The sequence below is a fragment of the Ranitomeya imitator genome, chromosome 2, assembly GCF_032444005.1.
Source record: "Ranitomeya imitator isolate aRanImi1 chromosome 2, aRanImi1.pri, whole genome shotgun sequence".
Classification (NCBI taxonomy): domain Eukaryota; kingdom Metazoa; phylum Chordata; class Amphibia; order Anura; family Dendrobatidae; genus Ranitomeya; species Ranitomeya imitator.
In genome coordinates, this window is record NC_091283.1 from 226,855,346 (window position 1) to 226,877,410 (window position 22,065).

General features: G+C 47.9%; 1 protein-coding gene across 4 annotated transcripts in view; it reads left to right on the forward strand.

The window, feature by feature from the left end:
* Nucleotides 1–22,065, forward strand: part of NHSL2 (NHS like 2) — a 522,837-nt gene that overhangs the window by 394,259 nt on the left and 106,513 nt on the right. For all 4 annotated transcript variants that reach the window (XM_069748659.1, XM_069748661.1, XM_069748658.1 and 1 more), the window contains exon 3: nucleotides 9,709–9,860. In XM_069748659.1, coding sequence (XP_069604760.1) covers nucleotides 9,709–9,860 — 152 coding nt within the window. The remainder of the gene's footprint in view (nucleotides 1–9,708; nucleotides 9,861–22,065) is intronic.

Genomic DNA, 22,065 nt, shown 5'->3' on the forward strand with positions numbered 1-22,065 from the left:
TTCCTCCAAAAACACTTGCAGTAAATCCACACAGTCTCTTTTTAAGATCTCACAGCAGCTTCTCCTTTTCTTCCCGCCTTTTCTCTCTCAGCTCTCACTTCCTACTTTCACTTTACACTCGAGACACTAGACCCCACCCCGCAGCACACATTGTCTCTGGGAGGTCTGTCCTCTGCTGCAACAGACAAAAACCACAGGGTCCTAGTGCCCTCTCAGTGGGACTACAGTTCACCCTCTTACATGCCACCCCACTAGAGGTTGGCGTCCTCGACATACCTTCCCACTCAAATTCATCTTGAGCATATCGCTGAGGCGGTATTCCTGCCATAGATCGTGTAGTTCTCCTGAGTCCTACATCAACAGGTGCGACCTTAGAGGGAGCTAGAGTCTCTTCCGTGGTCGTGTTAGTGGGCGTAAGTGGAGTTGTCTCCTCCTGCGGCTCGATGTCCTGTGATACAGCGTCAGGACCAAGCAGTTGACCTGATGGACTCTCCTCAACAACATCCTCCATATCCCCAACATTCTCATCACCCGAGGCCAGATCGGTCACAGGGGGCAAATAAGCAGGCGCAGGAGTAAGCACACCATCAAACTCAAGATCATTCAGAGCTTCCGCCCCTTGGAACATGGCCTCTGGCTCTAGGGGGGTAGGCGCCGAATCTTCAAACCAGCACCGTTGTAACATGTTACGATGCAAATTACGGGTTGGCCCCCCTGTCCCCACCGGTTCGACCTCGTACACTGGAATCTCAGGGTTCACCTGTTTTTTTATCAGATACGGTATCGCCTCCCATCGGTCACTCAGCTTTCCTGACCGTCGTTTTGTCCTCACCAACACTCTGTCCCCCGGAGAGAACAGCTCTGTTTGTACAGGCCGCGTGTCCTTATGGACCACCTGTCGAAGGCGGTCGCCCACCACCTGATGCACCACCCTCAACCGCCGCCGATGCTCTCGTACCCACTCGGATGCAGTCCGAAGGGGGGCGGAGGAGGGATCTGGCATGTTCAAATCCTCAATGTCTCGGCCAGGTCTACCAAACATCAACATGTGTGGTGAGTAACCAGTAGTACTGTGCACCCTGTTATTGTAAGCCCACATCAATTCGGGGAGATACTCAGGCCAGCATGTCTGTTGCTGACTCTCTAAGGACCTCAACATTTGCAACAGGGTCCGATTAAAACGCTCACACGCCCCGTTACCCTGAGGGTGGTAAGGCGTTGTTCTCGACTGCTCGATACCATGGAGCTGGTGCAACTCTTTCATCAGCGTCCCCTGAAAGCAGGCCCCTTGATCTGAATGTATTCTCTGCGGACACCCGAACACTTGGAAGAAATGTCGGCACACTGCCTCAGCCGCCGACTTGGCCGTCTGATCTCTTGTCGGCACCGCTACAGCATACTTGGTAAAGTGATCTGTCATCACCAGGCAATAGGAGTACCCTGACGTAGAGTACCCTATCAACACGTAGTCAATCATGAGTAGCTCCAGTGGAGCTGAAGTCTTAATAGACTGTGTGGGAGCCCGCTGCTCAGGGCTTTTGTTGAGCCCACAAATTCGGCACTGCCGACACGCGTCGGCCACCATCCCTCCCAACTCAGGGCAGTAGAGGACTCGCTGCAACCACTGAAGTGTCTTTTCACTTCCAAAATGGGCCCCCTTCTCATGCGCCTCACGAGCGACCACTGGCCCCATCCCCACAGGAATTATCAGTTGGTACCGATGCTGCAGCTCCGATGGCAGGTACACCTTACGATACAAAAGACCTTGCTCCACACACAATTTATCCCATTGTCGAAGGAGTTTCATTCCTTCCATGGACAACTGAGCCTTGTCCTCTGCACTGGGCCAGGCCTTGTTTTGTACCCAACGGCGCACAAGTGCAATGTCCGGACACTCATCCTGGACTCTTGTCCAATCTGAGGGTGTTTTACCCCGGTGGCCACCCCACTTGAGTGTACCACACTTTGGAAGATAGGTATCTGCCCCAAAGCTGGAGTTTCAGTATCCTCAAGTTGTTCGTCAACATCTTCCCCGGATGACCCAAGGGGCACCCTTGACAATGCATCTGCATTGCCGTTCTCTCGACCAGAGCGAAATTTAATGCGGTAATTGAACTTGGCCAGTCTGGCGACCCACCGCTGCTCCAACGCCCCCAGTTTTGCATTCTCTAAGTGAGCTAGCGGGTTGCTATCTGTCATGACTAGCACCTCAGCCCCTGTTAGATACTCGGCGAAGCGTTCTGTCATTGCCCACACCAGGGCCAGCAATTCCAGCCGGAATGAGCTGTAGTTAGCCGGATTTCGCTCGGAGTCTCTTAAAGATCTGCTGCCATAAGAAATCACTCGTTCTTGGCCGTCCTGCACCTGTGCTAGCACTGCCCCCAACCCATGAAGACTACCATCGGTATACAACAAAAAAGGGGTGTCAAACCGGGCGTAGGCCAGCAATGGGGCACTCGTTAGGGCGGTTTTCACTCCATCAAATGCCTTTTTCTGTAGGGGCCCCCATGGAATGGGGCGATTTCGAGGACCCAGCGCTGTCCCTCTCAAAAGTTCATTCAAGGGACTCACCACTTGTGAGAATTTAGGCACAAACCGCCGATAGTATCCTGCTAGGCCCAGGAAGGCCCGCACTTCTCGCAGGTCACAAGGAGGTGGCCACTCTTGTACCGCCTTAATCTTACTGGCTAAAGGTAGTACCCCGTCCGGGGTCACCAGATGCCCCAAATATTCAATCTGGTTTCGTAACAGTTGACATTTTTTTGGCTTTATTTTCAGGCCGTAGCTCTTGAGCCGCCGGAGAACTTGACGCAGCTTCTCCAGATGATCTTCAAATGAGGTTCCGAACACCACAATGTCATCTAGATATATCAGGACTGATTCAAAATTTAGATCGCCCAAGCAATGTTCCATCAGGCGTTGGAAGGTTCCTGGGGCGGTAGCGAGGTCAAAGGGCATCCGGTTGAACTCAAAGAGCCCCATTGGCAAGACAAACGCCGTCTTGGCCCGATCTTTTTCAGCCATTGGGACCTGCCAGTACCCGCTTGCCAAATCCAACGTTGAGAAATACTTGGCCCGACCCAGGGCCGACAGGGATTCTTCAATACGGGGTAAAGGATATGCGTCCCGTACGGTGTGGGCATTCAATTTCCGATAGTCCACACAAAATCGGAGTGTCCCATCCTTCTTGCGGACCAAGACTACAGGGGCCGCCCAGGGACTCCGGCTCTCTCAGATCACTTGGTTGTCCAGCATACTGGCCACCATGATCTTCACCTCTTGATAGAGCGCCGGAGGAATTTGACGATATCTTTCTCTAATGGGTGGAGTATCCCCCGTTGGAATCTCATGCTCAATCGTCTGGGTACACCCGAAGTCCTCTCCATGTCGGGAAAATGTCTCTTGATGTTCCCACAAAACTCTCTCCAACTGCTCCAACTGCACGGGGGTCAGCTTCTCCCGATCCACTCCCATCTGCTACATGATCACATGAACATTCCATTCCTCCGTAGGAGGTTCAGTCCGGCCTACCTCGACCGCGAATGTCCAGGATGACTGTTGGTCTGGTCGCAATTCGAACCCTGCATTTTCCGGCACCTTCTCTGCCGGCACGAACAGTTCAGCCAGTATGGTCCCAGCGGGAATTGCAACAGCTTCATCTAAAACATTGATGCATCGGACCGGCACTCGTCCATTCTTCACAATCGCCAAAGACCGGGCCACATGTACCTTGGCAAATGAGGAACCCTCTCGGGCGGGCTCAAGTAGCACTTCAAGCCCATTCAATCTCTGTGCAGCTCCCACAGGCAGCATTAAGAGTTCCTCTTGTCTGGGTCCCAGCAGGATCGGGGCCCTCGAAGTCACTCGGACCCGGCCCACCCGGCCACCTGGGACCGCACTTTTCAGCAAGTCGCAACTCAGCACTAGACGGTGTAGAATTCTCTGTGTGGGTCGGTGTCTTGTCGCACGGGCCCAGTATCGGGGTCCTTCACTGGCATACATCTGGTGATTCAAATCTCGCAGCACGTTCATTCCGAGCGTCACTTCCATCCCTCTTCTAGGGGGGTGATCCACCAGTACTACCCCTTTCTGCCCCAGCTCTTGACCAAACATTTTTAGTTGCATCCACACGATCCCTTTGACTGACAATTGACCATTATTTGCGGCGGTCTGTCGTATCACTCGGCCATCCTCTGGAATCACTAGTCGACTGAAGTATCTCTCATATACTTCTAGAGGCATTATAGTACATTCGGATCCCGTGTCAACCAAGCACCTCATCTTCCGCCCTTCAAACTCTGCTTCTATCACTGGACTACATGCAAACAAATCTTGTTCATTCCGTCGAGGGCTTTGTGTGGGTGGGGCCGCTGCTGCTTGCCCTCTCATGGCAGCGGCCGGAAGTTTAAAGCCGGCGACGGGGTTTCTGGGGCTGTAAGCGCCCGGCAGTAACGCGAGATGTGTCCCTGGCGGCCACACTTCCAGCAGGTGATTGTTCCTCGTGGGCGAGGGCTTGACTCATTCTGATAGGACGACCTGGCCATTTGCGGGGTCACCGTTCCAGGGGGTGGGGCAGGAGGTTCCCGTGAGGTGGTAGAGGCGGGATCAACTGTCAGTTGAGACAATTTCAGCTTCAACTCCTTCACCTCAGCACGCAAAGCTTGTACCACGCTTACAAGCCCCTATCCCCCCCGACCCTGATGACACACCTTCCTCCAGCTGGGCACTGTTCACTGACCCCTCGGGAACATAGGCTGATTTCTCTTCCCTTTCCACTGCAGCTCGGTAAATCTGCCAGAAAGATAACTCTGGTGCAACCCGGGCCATTTCCAACAGCTTGTCCCGGAGAAGTCTATGGGCTAAACCGGTGATGAATTGGTCCCGGAGCAAGCGGTCTACCTCCCGGAACGCCCCCATGGCCCCCGGGTCTAGTCGCTGCATCTCATTCAACATCTCTTGTAAAATATTAGAGTACTGCATCAGGGACTCACACTCTCTCTGGGGACGATTAAAGAATAGGGACCGAAGCTGGGCCACACGCGCTCGGCCCCCCAAACTCCCCTCTAACAGTTCCAAAATCTTTTCTAATGTATCCCTCTCTGATTCTGGGCGCACGATCACCATACGCCTAATATCACCCTCCAGTGCATTTAATGCCAGCTCAGCACGTAACGCGGGGGTCAAATTACACATGCGCAGAATACTCCGGATTCTCTCAGCCCAATCTTGCAACGCCATATTGCGCCCATCGTATTTCGGCATGTGCTGAAGTAAAGCTCCTACAGGCACATACCCTCCCGAAGTCGCAGCGGCTGCCAGGGGAACCCCAACCCCTGAGGAGGATGCGGATACAGCGGGGTCATTTCCACCCTCGCCCTCGTCCATGACAAACACTGGATCCTGCCGACTACGCCAAAAATGTAATGACCAGAGGTCCGAATAAGATCCAGTGAGTCACAAACCAAGACCAAGGCAGAAATCTTCAACGGTATTTACTCAAAGGCAAATTAATCAAGGTAATATGGAGAATATTAAGGCAGATGCACCCCAAAGATACACTAGCTCAGCAGCAGCTGAAATCACTGTGCCACTCCAAGGTCTCCTGAGAACTGTATACTACAACAGACTAGTAAGAAATTTACCTAACAGGCAACTAAAAACAGGAACAAGTGTAAATTGAATGTAGTGTTATTAAGGGAGCCCCTGGAATGGCACATTGAGTATAACTTACACAACTCTAATATAAGATACACCTCTAAAGTAACAATTTAACACTCTGAGCAGAGATACCCGGGTATCTATAACTATGGTACCGTATCCTGAGATGGATTTCCTCTCAGGCAGGAATCCGCAGAGGCTGTAGCCAGTTCATATCTTCAGCGCCAATAAGTTACAGCAAGCTCCTCTTGTCTTGTCGGCCGATGCCGAGCCCAAACGCCGGGGACTTAGTTAGTGGTCTCACGATGTAGTCTCTGCTTCTGTAGCTCCTAGGAATGGTTCCACGACAATCCGTCCGTCTCTGTATCAGCAGTCTGTCCAGACTTGTTCCTCCACTCAATGCACAGGGAATCCACAGACTTCCAAATTCGTACTGGGTTCTTAGCAAAGTCTCCGTCTTTTCTTAGATAAAGGGTTAGCTCCTCTCCAGGAAACGTTAGCAACACAAGTCTCTCACAGAGTTAAACAAAAGGTTAGCTCTTCTCCAGGGGAACGTTAGCAACAAAAAGTCTCTCAAAAGCTTCTTTTCCTCCAAAAACACTTGCAGTAAATCCACACAGTCTCTTTTTAAGATCTCACAGCAGCTTCTCCTTTTCTTCCCGCCTTTTCTCTCTCAGCTCTCACTTCCTACTTTCACTTTACACTCGAGACACTAGACCCCACCCCGCAGCACACATTGTCTCTGGGAGGTCTGTCCTCTGCTGCAACAGGCAAAAACCACAGGGTCCTAGTGCCCTCTCAGTTCACCCTCTTACAGTACAATACTGGTGATTAATCCTATGCCTACTACTCTGGAGGGGCGGCGGCGTACAATACTGGTGATTAATCCTATGCCTACTACTCTGGAGGGGCGGTGTACAATACTTGTGATTATTCCTATGCCTACTACTCTGGAGGGGCGACGTGCAATACTGTTGATTAATCCTATGTCTACTACTCTGGAGGGGCGGCGTACAATACTGGTGATTAATCCTATGTCTACTACTCTAGAGGGGCGGTGTACAATACTGGTGATTAATCTTATGCCTACTACTCTGGAGGGGCGGCGGCGTACAATACTGGTGATTAATCCTATGCCTACTACTCTGGAGGGGCGGTGTACAATACTTGTGATTATTCCTATGCCTACTACTCTGGAGGGGCGACGTGCAATACTGTTGATTAATCCTATGCCTACTACTCTGGAGGGGCGACGTGCAATACTGGTGATTAATCCTATGCCTACTACTCTGGAGGGGCGGCGTACAATACTGGTGATTAATCCTATGCCTACTACTCTGGAAGGGCGGCGGCGTACAATTCTGGTGATTAATCCTATGTCTACTACTCTGGAGGGGCGGTGTACAATACTTGTGATTAATCCTATGCCTACTACTCTGGAAGGGCGGCGGCGTACAATTCTGGTGATTAATCCTATGTCTACTTCTCTGGAGGGGCGGTGTACAATACCTGTGATTAATCCTATGTCTACTACTCTGGAGGGGCGGCGTACAATACTGGTGATTAATCCTATGTCTACTACTCTGGAGGGGTGGTGTACAATACTTGTGATTAATCCTATGTCTACTACTCTAGAGGGGCGGTGTACAATACTTGTGATTAATCCTATGTCTACTACTCTGGAGGGTCCGCGGCGTACAATACTGGAGATTAATCCTATGCCTACTACTCTGGAGGGTCCGCGGCGTACAATACTGGTGATTAATCCTATGCCTACTACTCTGGAGGGGCCGCGGTGTACAATACTGGTGATTAATCCTATGCCTACTACTCTGGAGGGTCCGCGGCGTACAATACTGGTGATTAATCCTATGTCTACTACTCTGGAGGGGCCGCGGTGTACAATACTGGTGATTAATCCTATGCCTACTACTCTGGAGGGGCGTTGTACAATACTGGTAATTAATCCTATGCCTACTACTCTGGAGGGGCGGTGTACAATACTGGTAATAATCCTATGCCTACTACTCTGGAGGGGCGGTGTACAATACTGGTGATTAATCCTATGCTTACTACTCTGGAGGGGCGGTGTACAATACTTGTGATTATTCCTATGCCTACTACTCTGGAGGGGCGGCGTGCAATACTGTTGATTAATCCTATGTCTACTACTCTGGAGGGGCGGTGTACAATACTGGTGATTAATCCTATGCCTACTACTCTAGAGGGTCCGCGGCGTACAATACTGGTGATTAATCCTATGCCTACTACTCTGGAGGGGCGGTGTACAATACTGGTAATTAATCCTATGCCTACTACTCTGGAAGGGCGGCGGCGTACAATACTGGTGATTAATCCTATGCCTACTACTCTGGAGGGGCGGTGTACAATACTGGTAATTAATCCTATGCCTACTACTCTGGAAGGGCGGCGGCGTACAATACTGGTGATTAATCCTATGCCTACTACTCTGGAGGGGCCGTGGCGTACAATACTGGTGATTAATCCTATGCCTACTACTATGGAGGGGCCGTGGCATACAATACTGGTGATTAATCCTATGCCTACTACTCTGGAGGGGCGGCGGTGTACAATACTGGTGAATAATCCTATGTCTACTACTCTGGAGGGGTGGCGTACAATACTGGTGATTAATCCTGTGCCTACCGCACTGGAGGGGCGGCGTACAATACTGGTGATTAATCCTGTGCCTACTACACTGGAGGGGCGGCGTACAATACTGGTGATTAATCCTATGCCTACTACTCTGGAGGGGCCGCGGTGTACAATACTGGTGATTAATCCTATGCCTACTACTCTGGAGGGGTGGCGTACAATACTGGTGATTAATCCTATGCCTACTACACTGGAGGGGCGGTGTACAATACTGGTGATTAATCCTATGCCTACTACTCTGGAGGGGTGGCGTACAATACTGGTGATTAATCCTGTGCCTACTACACTGGAGGGGCGGCGTACAATACTGGTGATTAATCCAATGCCTACTACTCTGGAGGGGTGGCGTACAATACTGGTGATTAATCCTGTGCCTACTACACTGGAGGGGCGGCGTACAATACTGGTGATTAATCCTATTCCTGCTACTCTGGAGGGGCCGCGGCGTACAATACTGGTGATTAATCCTATGCCTTCTACTCTGGAGGGGCGGCGTACAATACTGGTGATTAATCCTATGCCTACTACTCCGGAGGGGCGGCAGCGTACAATACTGGTGATTAATCCTATGCCTTCTACTCTGGAGGGGCGGCGTACAATACTGGTGATTAATCCTATGCCTACTACTCCGGAGGGGCGGCAGCGTACAATACTGGTGATTAATCCTATGCCTTCTACTCTGGAGGGGCGGTGTACAATACTGGTGATTCATCCTATGCCTACTACTCTGGAGGGGCGGTGTACAATACTGGTGATTCATCCTATGCCTACTACTCCGGAGGGGCGGCAGCGTACAATACTGGTGATTAATCCTGTGCCTACTACACTGGAGGGGCGGCGTACAATACTGGTGATTAATCCTATTCCTGCTACTCTGGAGGGGCCGCGGCGTACAATACTGGTGATTAATCCTATGCCTTCTACTCTGGAGGGGCGGCGTACAATACTGGTGATTAATCCTATGCCTACTACTCCGGAGGGGCGGCAGTGTACAATACTGGTGATTAATCCTATGCCTTCTACTCTGGAGGGGCGGCGTGCAATACTGGTGATTAATCCTATGCCTTCTACTCTGGAGGGGCGGTGTACAATACTTGTGATTAATCCTATGCCTTCTACTCTGGAGGGGCGGCGTGCAATACTGGTGATTAATCCTATGCCTACTACTCCGGAGGGGCGGCAGCGTACAATACTGGTGATTAATCCTATGCCTTCTACTCTGGAGGGGCGGCAGCGTACAATACTGGTGATTAATCCTATGTCTACTACTCTGGAGGGGCGGCACGCCGAAAAGGCTTCTGACAACCCGAGAGTGACCTAAGTAACCAGACAGTATTAGGCATGCTTTCACCTATTGCCCCTCTTCATTTACAGGGGACTGCTTTGCAGAAGAATTTGAAGACCGTTATGTAGATACTAAGGTTACTGGTCAGACGTTTCGCTACTCTGCTCTGTCACAATCTACAACACTTCCGCCAGACACTCCCACGAGAAGTACGCCCAGACGTCTGGAATTTGTCTACCTGGTAAGTAGAAAATAGTCCCAATATACTCTACTGGCTGTGCGACCAATCTAAACAGTGTGAAAGGGAATAAAGCAGGCGTTTGCGTCCCAATCTGAGAGCAGCATGATGTAGGGGCAGGGATACTGATTCCGCCGATGTGTCACTTATTTGTTGAAGCATTCCAGAGTTATTACCACATAAAGTGACAGATGTCAGATTTTTTAAAAAAAATTGGCCCAGTCACTAAAGGGATTAAAAAAAATGTAGCAAATTTTCAAACGTTGAATTTTTATGTCCTTAAAACAGATAATTCCAAAATCATTCCACAAAACAACTGTTAATAAATGACATCATGTTATAAATATTTTCTACATTTTTTTTTGACATTGTTAGATAGTTTAAAAATTTTACAGCAATCTTTCATTTTCTCAAATAAATTAAAAAATACAACCTGTTTTTGGAAAGTCTTCACTTTTGCAATAACTTAGAATTTTTCCTTTCCACAAGTGGAATAGCTGAGAATGGAGCCACCATGTGTGGAGCCATTGAGATCCACCGTCTGGGCCGCACACCAGGGCACAGAGGGGAAGGAGCACTATTTGACTTTTGGGGCGCATATTTGGGGGGATTGATTTCAGACACAATGTCACAATTGCAGAGCCCCAGAGAAGCCAAAACAGCAGAAACCCCAATACATTGACCCCATTTTGGAAACTAGACCCTTCAAGTATTCATCTAGAGGTGTGAGGAGCAGATTGAACCCACGGTTGCTTCACAGAATTTTATGGCATTGAGCCATAAAAATGAAAAATTTATTTTTTGTGCACTAAGTTATTGCTTTTGCCTCAAATATTTTTTCTCACAGGGACAGTATGAAGAAAGTGGTGGTGTTTATATTGGTGCCATAACGTTACATGATCGCTTTTTATTCCAATCTTTGGGAGGCAGAATGATAATTCAGGAATTATTTTTCTTTGTGTTCTTTTCATGCTGTTCTTGTGGTAAAGGTGATTAGACATTTTAGGTCAGTGCAGATTACACTGATGCCAGATTTATGTTGGGTCTTTTCATGTTTTGCTGCAATTGCACAGAATCATTTTGTAGGAAAAAAACTTTTGTTGCCGTGAAACTTTTTTCGTAATTCTTATCATCTTTATTTTGAGGAGTTTTAATTATGTTATATTATGTTATATTTTTGTAACTTTTTACGTAGTGTCCCTATGGGACCTGAACATTTTAATAAATTGATAGCTTGTCTAAAACCCTACAATACTTCTGTCATGAAGCTGCAGTGCAATACAGCGCAACCTTCACCAGGGGGAGTTTAATAGGGACTGCACACCCTGAGCAGCTGAACAGATGCCACCTAGTGGCAAGAGAGTAGTCAGAAAAAGCCGAGTCAGGGCACAAGTTAACACGTCAGTACAAAAAGGATTAAAACAGAAAGGATAGTCAGGACGTAGCAAAAGATCAGTAAACCAGGGTGAGTAAAATATGGTACAATAGGGACAAATCAAGACAGAGTCAATAGCCAAGCCAAGAGATCAGAATCAGAGAATCAATCAGAACAGACAAACACAGAGAAAGGGCAGACATAGGGGGATAACAGACACAGGACAAGTCAGGGTTCACAGCAGGACAAACTAAGGGTTTCCAGAGTCAGGTTCACAAGCCGAAGACAGAACTATAACTGACACTGCCAGCAAGATTCATGGGAGCTAAATAGCAAACCCGAACCCAGAATGAGGCAGAGCAAGGTAAATCCTTGATATGATCCGTCCAAAAAAGGGCAGACACTAATAAACCCTGGAATGGATCATGACAGTACCCTCCTCTCAAGGGGGGCCACCGGACCCCCAGGTTTCCCAGGATAACATGTGTGAAATGCCCGGATCAATCGATCAGCATGGACAGATCGCGCCGGGACCCAAGATCGATCCTCAGGACCATAACCCATCCAATGGACCAAATACTGAAGTGAACTACGGACCATACGATAATCCACGATCCGTTCAACTTCAAACTCGGTCTGACCATCCACAGAGACAGGAGGCGGAGGGGATGGAGGTCCAGCGGAAGATGGTACAAAGGACTTAAGAAGGGATTTATGGAACACATTGGGGATCCGAAGTGACTGAGGAAGGCGTAAACGAAAGGCAACTGGATTGACCACCTCAGTGATCTCGTAAGGACCGATAAACCTAGGACCAAGCTTAGCAGAAGGAATCTTTAGACGAAGGTTTTTGGTAGACAACCACACTTTATCTCCTACCAGAAATATAGGTCCTACAGACCGTCGCTTATCAGCAAAAAGTTTATGTTTGCTGTTATGACCTGGTGGTCAGGACAATAATGGACCTGGTGATTAAGAGCACACGGAATGACCTGATAGTTTCTGATAATAAAGGAAGAGCTCTGGGACGTGGGAACTCTGCTGACCGCAATCCCTAATCCTATCAAACACACTAGAAATAGCCGTGGATTGCGCCTAACGCTCCCTATGCAACTCGGCACAGCCTAAGGAACTAACTAGCCCTGAAGATAGAAAAATAAAGCCTACCTTGCCTCAGAGAAATTCCCCAAAGGAAAAGGCAGCCCCCCACATATAATGACTGTGAGTAAAGATGAAAATACAAACACAGAGATGAAATATTTTTAGCAAAGTGAGGCCCGACTTACTGAACAGACCGAGGATAGGAAAGGTTACTTTGCGGTCAGCAAAAAAACCTACAAAAAGACCACGCAGAGGGCGCAAAAAGACCCTCCGCACCGACTCACGGTGCGGAGGCGCTCCCTCTGCGTCCCAGAGCTTCCAGCAAGCAAGACAACAATAAAAATAGCGAGCTGGACAGAAAAATAGCAAACCAAAGAAATACAAGCTGGAACTTAGCTTCTGCTGGGAAGACAGGTCACAAGAACGATCCAGGAGTGAATTAGACCAATACTGGAACATTGACAGGTGGCATGGAGCAAAGATCTAAGTGGAGTTAAATAGAGCAGCCAGCTAACGAATTAACCTCGTCACCTGAGGAAGGAAACTCAGAAACACCCACCAGAGGAAGTCCATGGACAGAACCAGCCGAAGTACCATTCATGACCACAGGAGGGAGCCCGACAACAGAATTCACAACAGTACCCCCCCCTTGAGGAGGGGTCACCGAACCCTCACCAGAGCCCCCAGGCCGACCAGGATGAGCCAAATGAAAGGCACGAACCAGATCGGCAGCATGAACATCAGAGGCAAAAACCCAGGAATTATCTTCCTGACCATAACCCTTCCACTTGACCAGGTACTGGAGTTTCCGTCTCGAAACACGAGAATCTAAAATCTTCTCCACCACATACTCCAATTCCCCCTCAACCAACACCGGGGCAGGAGGATCAACGGATGGAACCACAGGCGCCACGTATCTCCGCAATAACGACCTATGGAACACATTATGGATAGCAAAAGAAGTAAGAAGGGCCAAACGAAATGACACAGGATTGATAACCTCAGAAATCTTATACGGACCAATGAAACGAGGCTTAAACTTAGGAGAGGAAACCTTCATAGGAACATAACGAGACGACAACCAAACCAAATCCCCAACATGAAGTCGGGGACCCACACAGCGCCGGCGGTTAGCGAAACGTTGAGCCTTCTCCTGGGACAATGTCAAATTGTCCACCACATGAGTCCAAATCTGCTGCAACCTATCCACCACAGTATCTACACCAGGACAGTCCGAAGACTCAACCTGCCCTGAAGAGAAACGAGGATGGAAACCAGAATTGCAGAAAAACGGCGAAACCAAAGTAGCCGAGCTGGCCCGATTATTAAGGGCGAACTCAGCCAATGGCAAAAAGGACACCCAATCATCCTGATCAGCAGAAACAAAGCATCTCAGATATGTTTCCAAAGTTTGATTAGTTCGTTCGGTTTGACCATTTGTCTGAGGATGGAAAGCCGAGGAGAAAGACAAATCAATGCCCATCCTAGCACAAAAGGATCGCCAAAACCTCGAAACAAACTGGGAACCTCTGTCAGAAACGATGTTCTCCGGGATACCATGTAAACGAACCACATGCTGGAAAAATAATGGCACCAAATCAGAGGAGGAAGGCAATTTAGACAAAGGTACCAAATGGACCATCTTAGAAAAGCGATCACAAACCACCCAAATGACCGACATCTTTTGAGAGACGGGGAGATCCGAAATAAAATCCATAGAAATATGCGTCCAGGGCCTCTTCGGGACCGGCAAGGGCAAAAGCAACCCACTGGCACGAGAACAGCAGGGCTTAGCCCGAGCACAAGTCCCACAGGACTGCACAAAAGAACGCACATCCCGTGACAAAGACGGCCACCAGAAGGATCTAGCCACCAAATCTCTGGTACCAAAGATTCCAGGATGCCCAGCCAACACTGAACAATGAATCTCAGAGATAACTCTACTAGTCCATCTATCAGGGACAAACAGTTTCTCCGCTGGGCAACGGTCAGGTCTATCAGCCTGAAATTTTTGCAGCACCCACCGCAAATCAGGGGAGATGGCAGACAAAATTACCCCCTCTTTGAGAATACCCGCCGGCTCAGGAACACCCGGAGAGTCAGGCACAAAACTCCTTGACAGGGCATCAGCCTTCACATTCTTAGAGCCCGGAAGGTACGAAACCACAAAATCAAAACGGGAGAAAAATAACGACCATCGAGCCTGTCTCGGATTCAACCGTTTGGCAGACTCAAGATAAGTCAAATTCTTGTGATCTGTCAAGACCACCACGCGATGCTTGGCTCCTTCCAGCCAATGACGCCACTCCTCGAATGCCCACTTCATGGCCAACAACTCACGATTACCAACATCATAGTTACGCTCAGCAGGCGAAAATATTCTAGAAAAGAAAGCACATGGCTTCATCACCGAGCCATTAGAACTTTTTTGCGACAAAACAGCCCCTGCTCCAATCTCAGAAGCATCAACCTCAACCTGAAACGGGAGCGAAACATCTGGCTGGCACAACACAGGGGCAGAAGAAAAACGACGCTTCAACTCCTGAAAAGCCTCTACAGCTGCAGAAGACCAATTGACCACATCAGCACCCTTCTTGGTCAAATCAGTCAACGGTTTAGCAACAGTAGAAAAATTAGCGATGAAGCGCCGATAAAAATTAGCCAAGCCCAGGAACTTTTGCAGGCTCTTCACAGATGTCGGCTGAGTCCAATCGTAAATGGCCTGGACTTTAACAGGGTCCATCTCGATAGTAGAAGGGGAAAAAATGAACCCCAAAAATGAAACCTTCTAAACTCCAAAGAGACACTTTGACCCCTTCACAAACAAGGAATTCGAACGAAGGACATGGAACACCATTTTGACCTGCTTCACATGAGACTCCCAATCATCCGAAAAGACCAAAATATCATCCAAATACACAATCAGGAATTTATCCAGGTACTCTCGGAAGATATCATGCATGAAGGACTGAAATACTGATGGAGCATTGGAAAGCCCGAATGGCATAACCAGGTACTCAAAATGGCCCTCGGGCATATTAAATGCTGTTTTCCATTCATCGCCTTGTTTAATACGCACAAGATTATACGCCCCTCGAAGATCTATCTTGGTGAACCAACTAGCCCCTTTAATACGAGCAAACAAATCAGACAGCAACGGCAAAGGATACTGAAATTTGACTGTAATTTTATTAAGAAGGCGGAAATCAATACAAGGTCTCAAAGAACCATCCTTCTTGGCCACAAAAAAGAACCCTGCTCCTAACGGTGATGACGACGGGCGAATATGGCCTTTCTCCAAGGATTCCTTTATATAACTCCGCATAGCGGCGTGTTCTGGCACAGATAAATTGAACAATCGGCCCTTAGGAAACTTACTACCAGGAATCAAATTAATTGCACAATCGCAATCCCTATGAGGAGGTAGGGCACTGGCTTTGGGCTCATCAAATACATCCCGATAATCCGACAAAAACTCTGGAACTTCAGAACGAGTGGAAGACGAAATAGACAAATATGGAACATCACCATGTACCCCCTGGCAACCCCAGCTGGACACAGACATAGATTTCCAGTCCAATACTGGATTATGAACCTGTAGCCATGGCAACCCCAGAACGACCACATCATGCAGATTATGCAACACCAGAAAGCGAATATCCTCCTGATGTGCAGGAGCCATGCACATGGTCAATTGGGTCCAATACTGAGGCTTATTCTTGGCCAAAGGCGTAGCATCAATTCCTGTCAATGGAATAGGATACTGCAAGGGCTCCAAGAAAAAACCACAGCGCCTAGCATACTCCAAGTCCATCAAATTCAGGGCAGCGCCTGAATCCACAAATGCCATAACAGAATAGGATGACAAAGAGCAAATCAGAGTAACAGACAATAGAAATTTAGACTGTACCGTACCAATGGTGGCAGACCTAGCGAACCGCTTAGTGCGCTTAGGACAATCGGAGATAGCATGAGTGGAATCACCACAGTAAAAACATAGCCCATTCCGACGTCTGTGTTCTTGCCGTTCAGCTCTGGTCAAAGTCCTATCACATTGCATAGGCTCAGGCCCATGCTCAGATAGTACCGCCAAATGGTGCACAGCTTTACGCTCATGCAAGCGTCGATCGATCTGAATGGCCAAGGACATAGACTCATTCAGACCAGCAGGCATGGGAAACCCCACCATGACATCCTTAAGGGCTTCAGAGAGACCCTTTCTGAAGATTGCTGCCAGGGCACATTCATTCCACTGAGTGAGCACAGACCACTTTCTAAACTTCTGACAATATATCTCCGCTTCATCCTGACCCTGACACAGAGCCAGCAAGATTTTCTCTGCCTGATCCACTGAATTAGGTTCGTCATAAAGCAATCCAATCACCAGGAAAAACGCATCAACATCACGCAATGCCGGATCTCCTGGCGCAAGGGAAAATGCCCAGTCTTGAGGGTCACCACGTAACAAAGAAATAATGATCTTTACTTGTTGAACAGGGTCACCTGAGGAGCGAGGTTTCAAGGCAAGAAACAATTTACAATTATTTTTGAAATTCAAGAACTTAGATCTATCACCAAAAAACAAATCAGGAATTGGAATCCTAGGCTCTGACATCGGATTCTGAACCACAAAATCTTGAATGTTTTGTACCCTTGTAGTGAGATTATCCATCCAAGAGGACAGACCTTGAATGTCCATGTTTACACCAGTGTCCTGAACCACCCAGAGGTAGAGGGGAAGAGAGAGACAAAACACACTGCAAAGAAAAAAAAATGGTCTCAGAACTCTATTGATATGCATTAGTACTTTTGGCCACCTGTACTGTTATGACCTGGTGGTCAGGACAATAATGGACCTGGTGGTTAAGAGCACACGGAATGACCTGATAGTTTCTGATAATAAAGGAAGAGCTCTGGGACGTGTGAACTCTGCTGACCGCCATCCCTAATCCTATCAAACACACTAGAAATAGCCGTGGATTGCGCCTAACGCTCCCTATGCAACTCGGCACAGCCTAAGGAACTAACTAGCCCTGAAGATAGAAAAATAAAGCCTACCTTGCCTCAGAGAAATTCCCCAAAGGAAAAGGCAGCCCCCCACATATAATGACTGTGAGTAAAGATGAAAATACAAACACAGAGATGAAATAGATTTAGCAAAGTGAGGCCCGACTTACTGAACAGACCGAGGATAGGAAAGGTTACTTTGCGGTCAGCACAAAAACCTACAAAAAGACCACGCAGAGGGCGCAAAAAGACCCTCCGCACCGACTCCCGGTGCGGAGGCGCTCCCTCTGCGTCCCAGAGCTTCCAGCAAGCAAGACAACAATAAAAATAGCGAGCTGGACAGAAAAATAGCAAACCAAAGAAATACAAGCTGGAACTTAGCTTCTGCTGGGAAGACAGGTCACAAGAACGATCCAGGAGTGAACTAGACCAATACTGGAACATTGACAGGTGGCATGGAGCAAAGATCTAAGTGGAGTTAAATAGAGCAGCTAGCTAACGAATTAACCTCGTCACCTGAGGAAGGAAACTCAGAAACACCCACCAGAGGAAGTCCATGGACAGAACCAGCCGAAGTACCATTCATGACCACAGGAGGGAGCCCGACAACAGAATTCACAACAGTTTGCCCTGAGCCTTCCCAATGTTCTTCTGGACCTCCCTCCATACCTCCCCCAACCGTTGCACTGCCGTATCAGCCCCTGGACATCCTGAATCCAGCCTAGAAAATTCACCAAAATGGGGGTGAAAACCATAGTTACAGAAGAATGGTGAGGTGCCCGTGGACTGGTTAATCCGATTATTAAATGCAAATTCAGCCACGGGCAGCGAAGAACACCAATCATCCTGCTGAGACGTAGCAAGACACCTCAAAATCTGTTCAAGTGACTGATTGGTCCTCTCCGTCTGCCCATTGGTCTCAGGATGGTAAGCAGAGGAGAAGGTAAAACAAATACCCAATCTTTTGCAAAATGCCCTCCAAAATTTGGACACAAATTGTACCCCTCTATCAGAAACCAAACTCAAAGGCACGCCATGCAGCTGTACCACGTGCTCAACAAACAATCTAGATAGTGTCTCAGCATTAGGCAATCCTGCCAGTGGTACAAAATGCGCTTGCTTACTGAATCTGTCAACCACTACCCAGATTACAGTTTTGCCATTGGAGGGAGGGAGATCAGTGATAAAATCCATGGACAAATGAGTCCAAGGTCTATCCGGAATTGGCAATGGCACCAATTCCCCGGCCGGCCAGTTATGGGAGCTCTTCGCACGGGCACAGGTATCACAAGCAGACACAAACACAATGATATCAGAGTTCATGGAGGGCCACCAAAAGAGCCTAGCAATAGCTTTCCGGGTGGCAGAGATCCCCGGGTGACCATTAAGAGCAGAATCATGGAACTCATGGAAAATCCTCAATCTGTACTGAACTGAGACAAAAAGCTTATTGTCAGGCAAAGAGGGAGGAGCAAGAGACTGAGCCTCTCGAATCTCCTCCTCCAATTCAGAGGATACCCCCGCAACAACCACCCCGTGCTGAAGAATGGAGCAAGGAGGTTCGGGGGGTGATATCAGATCAAAACTGCGAGATAAGGCATCAGCCTTGACATTCTTGGAACCAGGCTGAAAAGTGATTGAAAAATGAAAACGAGAGAAAAAAAGCGACCACCTAGCCTGTCTAGGAGATAACTGTTTGGCAGTTTCAATATAAGACAAGTTCTTGTGATCAGTAATCACCGTGATCCGATGAACCGCCCCCACCAAAAAATGCCTCCATTCTTCAAAAGCCAATTTTATAGCCAATAACTCCCGATTCCCAACATCATAGTTCCTCTCAGCAGAAGAAAACTTCCGGGAGAAAAAGGCAGATGGTCTTAAGTTGGTCAAAGTAACGGGTCCCTGAGATAACACCGCTTCTACTCCCACCTCTGATGCGTCCACCTCTACAATAAATGGTTTAGATGGATCGGGCTGAACTAATACAGGAGCAGACATAAAACACTTTTTTAATGTAATAAATGCTTCAACTGCCAAGGATGACCAAACTTTGAGATCAGCCCCCTTGCGAGTGAGATCGGTGAGTGTCTTGACTACCTGAGAAAACCCCTTGCTGAATTTCTGGTAATAATTGGCAAAACCCCAAAAACGCTGCAACCCCTTCAGGTCTCTGGGTTGCACCCAATCAACAATGGCCTGTACCTTTCCGGGATCCATCCGAAACCCATTCGCAGAAAGGATGATCCCCAGAAAAGAAAGCTCCTGGACACAAAACAAACATTTCTCTGGTTTAGCGAAGAAAGAATTTCCCCATAACCTGTGAAGAACAGCACGTAAATGACCAATCTGAGATTCTTTGTCAGGCGAGAAAACAAGGATATCATCCAGGTATAAAACCATAAAGCGCCCAATATAATTAGAAAATACATCATTTATGAAGTTCTGAAACACCGCGGGCACATTCGTGAGACCAAAGGGCATGACCAAATTTTCAAACAGGCCCTCGGAGGTGAGAAATGCCGTTTTCCACTCATCCCCTTCCTGAATGCAGATAAGGTTATATGCTCCCCTAAGATCGAGTTTGGAAAACCACTTAGCCCCAGACAATTGGTTATAGAGATCAGGAATGAGTGGAAGAGGGTAGGTATTTCTAACCGTAATTTTATTTAGTTACCGGAAATCGAGGCATGGACGTAAACCACCATCTTTTTTCTTGACAAAAAAAATCCCGTGGCCACAGGTGAGACAGAGGGACGGATGTGACCTTTGCGTAGACTATCAGAGATATAGTTTTTCATAGCAGTACGTTCCGGGCCAGAAAGATTGCACAAACGGGCTTTGGGCAATTTAGAACCCGGAATAATATTGATGATACAATCATAAGGACAATGGGGTGGTAAGACCTCAGCCTCTTTTTTGGAGAACACATCACCAAAGTCCTTTAGGTACTCCGGAATACCTTCCGGACAAATGGCGGACACACACACAGCAGAAAGACAACCATTGGAACAATTAGGACCTCATTTAACAATATCACAAGATCCCCAGTCTATAACAGGATTATAGTGAAATATATCGTGGCACTGCTGTGTCGGTGCTCAAGATAGGTTTCCCACACCAGTAAGTAGACTAAGTAAATAACTTGGCACTCAACAGATAATAAGTGATGAAATTAGAACAAAAGGTATTTATTACTTGAGGATTATGCCTCTGCAACCAGGGGAACCCCAACACCAGTCCCGCATGAAGATTATTCATAACAAAACATGAAATTCGTTCCTGGTGCAAGGAACCCAACTTGAGGAGGAACTCCTCAGAGACAAATTTAAGGATATTTTGAGCCAACAGTGTCTTATCAATGGCATCGATATGGATGGGAGTCTCATAGCCTAACTGTCCCTAACTTTAACTTGGACACCAGACCGTAGTCAATGAAGTTCATGGAAGATCCACAGTCCACAAATGCTGAAGTGGATGCAAATACACCTCCATAACACAGTTCCACCTCTAGCAAAACTTTTTGAAATGACGAAAATGGTACCTGAGAGTCTGGAAGACCTCCTAGACCATCACCCAGACTCGGCAGCTTGTTACTAGATGGACAAGAGGGGCAGTCTTTCTTCCAATGTCCTGGATTTCCAGAATAAAAACATAATTTCCCATCACGTCGCCGTTTCCTCTCCTTCTCCTTGAAATTGCTGGCACCAACTTCCATAGTCTCCTCAGACTTGACAGGCAAAATAGGAATCTCACGCTGGATAATTCTTCTCTCCCGTAATCTCCGGTCCATACGAATGGCCTGAGTCATGGACTCCACCAGAGAACTGGGTGGCATATGAAGGGCCAGCGCGTCCTTGAGATGATCAGAAAGTCCTCTCTCAAACAGGCATCTCAGAGCAGAGTCTTCCCAGGACACCTCAACGGACCACCGCCTAAACTCAGAACAATACTGTTCAGCAGTGAGTTAATTCTGGGAGAGACTCATGATCATGTCCTCTGCAACCCTAACCCGGTCCGGTTCATCATAAATAAGTCCCAAAGCCTCAAAGAATCTATCCACAGACAAATGTTCAGGGGCAGTAGCAGGTAAAGAGAAAGCCCATGATTGAGGTCCCTCCCGCAGTAAGGAAATAATTATCCCCACCCGCTGACTCTCATCTCCAGATGATCGAGGTCTAAGAGAAAAAAAAGGCTTGCAAATCTCCATAAAAGTATGAAATCTCTCCATCTCTCCAGAGAAGGTATCTGGGAGTTTGACAGTAGGTTCAGGAGAGTGCAAAGAGACATCCACTGAGTCACCAGGTAGGCTAACAACATGAGAGGTGTCTCCCTGCTTGGTCATAACAGTCTCAGTCAGTTTTTTCTGTAAATGAGTATGAGACGTGACAAGGGACTGATGTTTCCAAGAAAAATCCAGCACCATCTGTGTAAGACCGGACACTTGATCCGCCAGGTTGCAAAGCGGATCCATGACCAGAGGTAAAAAAAATGACAAAATCCCCTTTAAATGTGTGGTCAGTTATAATGTCATGAAGCTGCAGTGCAATACAGCGCAACCTTCACCATGGGGAGTTTAATAGGGACGCGAGACTGCACACACTGAGCAGCTGAACAGATGCCACCTAGTGGCAAGAGAGTAGTCAGAAAAAGCCGAGTCAGGGCACAAGATAACACATCAGTACAAAAAGGATTAAAACAGAAAGGATAGTCAGGACGTAGCAAGAG